The sequence below is a fragment of the Gossypium arboreum genome, chromosome 12, assembly GCF_025698485.1.
Source record: "Gossypium arboreum isolate Shixiya-1 chromosome 12, ASM2569848v2, whole genome shotgun sequence".
Classification (NCBI taxonomy): Eukaryota; Viridiplantae; Streptophyta; class Magnoliopsida; order Malvales; family Malvaceae; genus Gossypium; species Gossypium arboreum.
The window spans coordinates 108,737,005-108,743,865 of NC_069081.1; the positions used below are offsets into that span (position 1 = coordinate 108,737,005).

General features: G+C 29.3%; 1 protein-coding gene across 1 annotated transcript; it reads left to right on the top strand.

The window, feature by feature from the left end:
* Nucleotides 1-616: 616 nt before the first annotated feature.
* LOC128285504 (uncharacterized) lies at nt 617-4,127 on the top strand. Its single transcript, XM_053022976.1, has 3 exons — nt 617-640; nt 3,474-3,726; nt 4,048-4,127. The coding sequence occupies exons 1-3, from the start codon at nt 617-619 to the stop codon at nt 4,125-4,127; spliced, it is 357 nt and encodes a 118-aa protein (XP_052878936.1).
* Nucleotides 4,128-6,861: the final 2,734 nt, after the last annotated feature.

Below are 6,861 nucleotides of genomic sequence, written 5' to 3' on the forward strand. Positions count from 1 at the left end.
CTTACTGTCTTCTTTCTGCTTAATTCGGCTTACAACCCACTGTTCGCTCATCCCCGTGATACTCACTAAATTTTTTACGAAGGCTGTGACATTCGTAGCTCTTGAATAGGCTTTGTCGACCTGAATCTTTGGGCAATGAAGTAAAGCCATATACTCCTCTACAGTACGTACCAAATCAACTTTTTCGAAGGTGAAGCAACTGTAGGCGGGATTCCAAAATTACACGAGGGCTCGAAATAGATGCTTGTCCATGTTTGCATCGAGCAAATAGGGTAGGTCACTGTAATTACAATAAAAGAGTTGCTTGACCTCGTCACTCCATTGACCCCATATCTCCTTTAGTTCTTGTAGGTTACTTTGAGTTACACCGATACGAGTGAAATCCTACAATTTCGATTCATATCCTTCGGTTAAACTATCACCTTTCTCTTGTTGTGTCCTCTCGGACCAGACTTGGACCGCCGCATTATCCTCCACTCTATCAAGAAACCCCTTTTCCATGCTAAGCTCTTTTACTTAGTAACCGAACAGGAATCAACACCTTTTTATGATGAAATGCCATGCAATATAGCAAAACACAGCAGGTCAATATTATATAATAGAATTTATAGCAAACATGAAATATCAAGCACCTAATCAGGTAATCACTAGGATCTGGTAAGGTTCTACCTAGAGTAGGCTCTTAGGGCTCATTATATGTGGTTTGGTTCTAGAGTAAGGGTACCCGAACTAGCAGATTCCTCGATCCTCACCCATTATAGGCTCATATAGACCGAGTTCAGTTCAAGGGAATACATTCCCTATGGCTATACGGAGATGAAAATCTCACGAAAACATAGGTACGGATGTATCCTGAAAGTAATCCACTATCCTACACGAAGGTGAAAACCTCACGAAGGAATAACTTCTCACTCCCACTTAAGAGGTGTGACCACAACGGTCATGCAATACAATGTGCGAGGATATATACATAAAAAAAAAACTCGAAGTAATAAAGAAAATGGGAACAAAATGATGAAAACCATAAGAAAAACGGATGAAATGCAATAAAGGGATCATAAGTTTAAAAAAAATTTCCAATTTTCAACAAGGACAAAAATCAATCAATTTATGGCTCGACTCTCTAAATAGAAGTCCCCAGCGGAGTCGCCAAGCTGTCAAAATCATTTTTTTAGGTAAAACGGAGATTGACTTTGGTTTTGAAGATGAAAACGAACATGAGAGTCGCCACCAATCTTTTTGGTTTAGGTGCAATTGGATCACCTAGAAATTTGGTCGTTTTAATAAAACATTTTGATTTACTAAAACAACGATTTTGGTCTATGAAGTTTGAGAAAATGGGTTCGGGAGTCGGTTACATACGAGGAAGGATTAGCACCCTTGTAACGCCCAAAATTGGCACTGAATTAATTAATTAATGTCTTGATGTTGAAAATTTGAAAAGGTTTTGCAATAAATTTTAAAATATGATCCCTTGATATGAATGTTTGAAAAACTTGAAATGGATAATAAGATTCTCTTGTTTCGAAGAAATACAATATCACATCCAACACGTAGGACACGATATTTCAACCTTCGATACCAAAATCGTCTCATAATTTCCAAAAATTTGTGTATTGAAAATTTAAAAAGGATATTCGGTCGTTTAGTCAAACAATGAATCGAAACCCAACACATAGGGCACAATTTCTCATAATTTCCAAACGCCAAATATTGCCTTGTCTAAAAATCTCAAAAAGAATACAATAGTATGAAACAATTAAGATTCTCTTGTCTCGAAGAAATATAATATCACATCCAACACGTAGGACACGATATTTCAAACCTTCAATACCAAAATCATCTCGTAATTTCCAAAATTTATGTATTGAAAATTTAAAAAGGATATTCGGTCATTTGGGTCAAACGAAATAAATCGAAACCCAACACGTAGGGCACAATCTTTCGAAACTCCAAAAAATAGAATATTGCCTTTATTTGAGTAAAAACGAGTGCGACATTTAGCAATGTGCATTTATTTTGTTTGAAGCAAAATAAATATGTTGGAGCGTGATATATGATATGATTTGAACTAGATAAAACGAAATATATCATAAAGCACGGAGTAGTAAAACGTAAATTAGTTACAATGTTCATGAATGTTGACAATATGGAGATATAAATAATGATTTTTAGAACATGTAATGACAACATTAATGAGCATAAAAAAACAAATAAATATAAAATTAAATATAAAATAACTTAAAACAGATAATAAGATAATTTTAAACAAATACCACGTATATAAGGCTTAAAATAGAAGCTATGAAAACAATTTAAAGTTAGCAATTCAAATAATTAATATACAAAAGATTTTAAATAAAATAAGGCAACTTACAATATATAATATATAAAATATAATACTTTGAAATTACATGCAAAAGGTTTAAAACATGTAAAGGAATCTTAATATAAGCAGATATATACGATAAAAGGTTTAGTATAAATAATATATAAAAAAATAATGTATAAAGAATTTAGGATGAATTATATATGAAAATTTGGAAATAGACAATCCATAAAAGGAGTCTAAGAATAACGATATATAAATTTATGATAATAAATAGTCCAAAAAAATAAAAAAATAATGGTAATAATAATAATAATAATATGTGAAATGAGTTTAAAATAAATAAATAAAACAATGTAAAGTAATTAATATATATAAAAATATTTAAAGTGACATACGTTAAAACGATTTGAGAAGAATACTAAATAAAAGTTTAAGAATGAATACTATATAAAGTAGTTTAAACTAAATATTATACGTAAAGATTTAAAATACATAACATGTAAAAATGATTTAAAATAAATGACTTATATAAAAACAATATCTAAGGTAGATAATACATAGAAGTTAATAGTCAATATACAACAAGATTTAAAATAAATAAAACAAGTGAATTTAATAAAATTGGTAAAGCAAATTTAGAACACGGTTCAGAAAACAAATCTAAAGAATTAACATGTAAATCCAAAATAAATAATGTGCGCAGAAAATGAATAAATAAACGATGGAAGAAATAACAAAGAAAATCAAACTGTTTAGGGATTAAACTGGAAATAAAATAAAATTAAAATAAAAAATAATGATAAAATAGGAGCACGGGGGTCGAAATAAAAAAATGCAAGATTTGAGGACTAGATGGGCAAAAATCCAGCTTCTAGACACGTGTCCGTTATCCATTGCGTCCATGCGTTTGGGACCAAAATGATAAATGAGCAGATTTGTAGGGCCGAATTTGAAAATAAAAGGAAAATAAGCAATCGGATTAAATAAAGACAAATGAGAATGTGAAGGGACTGGGTTATAAATAACCCTTTTGTATATTAATAGGAGAACGTGTCCGTTTTGTACTGCTGTTTAAACTAATTTTTTTTTACTCTTTTATTTCTTCCCTTTTTTTTCTCGAAAACAAACAGAAAGAGAGTAGCCCCCTCTTCCCCATTTTCGTTTGTGCTCTGCTAGGGTTTCAAAAGAAACCCATCATCGCCATCATCGCACAAAGCCACCGAGGGCGGTGGCTGGAGCCACGCGAAGATCATATTTTCAGCCCTTTTCAAGAGAGCCCGAAAGCAAAGTGCCTCCCAAACTCAGAAAATGTGAAAGAAAAGGCCTTTCTCTTTTCCCTTTAAGTCAGATTCTGACGACGGAGAATAGATCCGTCGAGGTGACACGGGATTCCGGTGAGATTCCTTCTCTTATTTTTTAAAAATAGATTCGTAATAGAAACAAAAGAAAAATAATAGTAATAAATGAAATGAAACCAAAAAATAAAGAAAGAAAATGAACAGTCAACCTTTTGCTTTTTTTTTATTGCTCAATTATGCTGTGTGTACAATCGTTTTTTTTTCCTCGGTCTTATACAGCCGATTTACAAGTCATTATTTTTCTATTGTTTAGCCACTATTCATACTGCTCTAATTTGATGTTTCTCTGTTACTTTTTCTGCTGTTGTTTCTTTGTTGCCCTTTTTGTTCTTGTTTCTGTTTCTTCCTTTTTTGCAGGCAAAGTCAACGAGGCAGGAGCTGCTATTTTGGTGCAAGCAGCATTGTGGGCGGTGGTTTTCGAAGCTCTGGCGTGCTAACCCAAAGATGTGGAAGCAATGCGCAACAGGAAACCCTAAAGTTAGGGTTCGGGTTAATTTTTGGGCCACTGAACCTTTAATTTATTTTGATTTATTTTTTGTGGGCTGTAGTTTTAATTGATTTTCTTTTATTTTTATTTTTGTGTCTGATTTGGGCTTGTTGGGCCCGGGTAAATTTGGGTTCTTACATATAGAATATTTGAGAGGCAGATATTGTTATTTATAGAAGGCCAGATATTCGTTTTCAGTGAACAAATTTTACAATCCACAATATTTAACTTGACGACATCCTCGCACAGATATAAAAACTCAACAACATTATATATTTTTACTCTTTAAATAGTTGGTACATTATTAAAGCGTTGGTAAAGAGTAAAAAAATTATATTTAAAAGGCGAGCGTATTAATAGTATATTTTTTCAATTCCACAAATCAACTTAAAATATTGTCATTTATTTCATTTCTTTTATATATTTAAACCTTACATTCACTTATCAACTTTAAATCAAATATTTTCTCATATTTAAAGTAAAAAGAAGAAAGATGTTAACCTTCTCCACCACTTGTGGAATTTGTTTCTTTAATTACATACTTTGGGAAAATCCAAACCCAAAACTGAAAAAGGACTGCAATTACCAATCCAATTTATTGCTTGTAATCCATGAAGTAAAAACTTAAAGTTTCACATTACTTAAAAGTAAATTTTACTCTAACAGAAATACATATAAGTTAATATTGCACGTGTCATGTTTCATGGAAAATTAAGCAACCACCTCTTTTCTGTTTTTACCTTAACAATTTATCCACTTCACTATATATATGATGGGTGTGTTAGAAAATATGATTTATATTAATAAATACCTTTATTTAATTTTAATTTAAGAAAAGTGTAGATGTATGTAGAAGAGAATCTCATGTTTTGTTATAGCTAAGTTTGCTTCAATTTTATATTAGATTTCTCCAATTTATGTTGTCTTGTTCATTAATTTAATAATTTTTAGAGCATGACATATGTATTTTATACTTATAAAATTATAATAAAATAAGTATCAACAGTAAATAAACAATTCGATTTTGAATTCAAAATCTGACCCATGATTCTAGCTATAATGGGTAAATGAGGAATTTGTGGTATCTTCCTATCTTAATTTATACTATTTTGGTTTATATTAGATAGATATTTGTCTATATCATGGAGAGAATTATGGATAAATTTAGGTATTGTATGTATATAAAATAATACCCTTTAATTTATTTCAACGTATAATATTTAAAAGGGTAAATTATGTCATTAGTCACTAAATTATGTGTAATACCCAAATTTTATCCGGGATCCAATAAAATCACAGCCCAAATACCAAAACTCAACTAAAACCCAAAATACCCCAAGCCCAAATACAACCCAAAATAAAAAAGAAAAAAATAAAAAAATGAAAAAAAAGAAAAAAACCTAACCTCTTCACCCTATGTGCCGCCCTAAGCACCGCCCTAGTCCTCTTTTGTTTACCACTTGTAAAAAGAAAAGATAGTAAATAAAAAAAAATGTTGTAATAAGGCTATAAAAGCCATCATAAAACCAAATGTAAAGGAGAAGGAGGGATAAAAAAAAACATTGTATTTTCACATAGAGATCAAAAATCCAAAGCAAAAAAAGGTTGATTTTAATTTCTTGTATTCCCTTTGTTCATTTTTCATTTTTGTTCTTTTATTTTATTTTCTTTATTTTATATATATATATATATATAATTGAATTGAATTACTTATTTGAATTCCCTTACAAACATGTTTATATTTTTCCTTTAAATCTATTTATGTATACCATTTATTCCCCAATTTTAAATTATACTTTGTTTATTTCAAACACTTGCCTATTTTACTATTTTTTTATATACAATGTTTATATTAAGTTTTATGCTTTATGTATCTTGTTAATTGTTAGTAAGTAAATCTTGTTTCAAATTATTTTGTATAATTATTGATTTATATTATATAGTATGTCATTCTTATATTCTTTTGTATATTCTTACATGGTTGCATTTATATAATTCATCTATGTTACAACTTGTTAGTATGTACATTATTCGTTTTAAAATTTTATATAGGTACACATTACTATTGCTATGCACATAATATATATTATATACATATATACATTTTTGAATCTTGGTTTTAAATTATTTTGCATAACACTAACTTTAAATTTCCTCTTATAATACTTATTTTGAAGCTCATTTATATGTTAAACTTTATATACTTTATGTATTATTTATTTTATTTTTTATTTATTTTACGATCTATTGTAAATTTTTGCATGTATTATCTGCTTATGTATATATATATATATAATTTAGCTACTTTTAAATTGTTCATTCCAAGTTTATTTGTTTTAACATTTTTATTACCTTTTAAAATATTTTTCTTAAAATAGATTTTTATTTAACCATTAGTTAGAAACGTTAAATAGTGTTGTGGTAAGATTATTATCATTGGGCATGTTTCAGGTTTTCGTGTTTGTACTTTTCAAAAAATTGTATAATATATTATTGATATATGTTTTCCATATTTGTTACTTTGTTTTGCATCCCCATGTATTATATTATGGTTGAGATTGCCAAACTATTTGCTTGAAATCAACCTATTTGCCTGAAATTATTCATTTCATTTTCTTTGCTTCAAATGAATTGAATAAATACGTTGCAAGTTTGTTTCCATAATCACTCCCTTTTAAAAAAAA

What these genes read in the sequence shown, in the direction of transcription:
- LOC128285504 (XM_053022976.1), top strand. Translation starts at nt 617, where the DNA reads ATGAAATATCAAGCACCTAATCAG. An exon ending in AATATCAAGCACCTAATCAG is followed by an intron (nt 641 to 3,473) that starts GTAATCACTAGG and finishes GAAAGAGAGTAG; the next exon opens with CCCCCTCTTCCCCATTTTCG. An exon ending in CGAGGTGACACGGGATTCCG is followed by an intron (nt 3,727 to 4,047) that starts GTGAGATTCCTT and finishes CCTTTTTTGCAG; the next exon opens with GCAAAGTCAACGAGGCAGGA.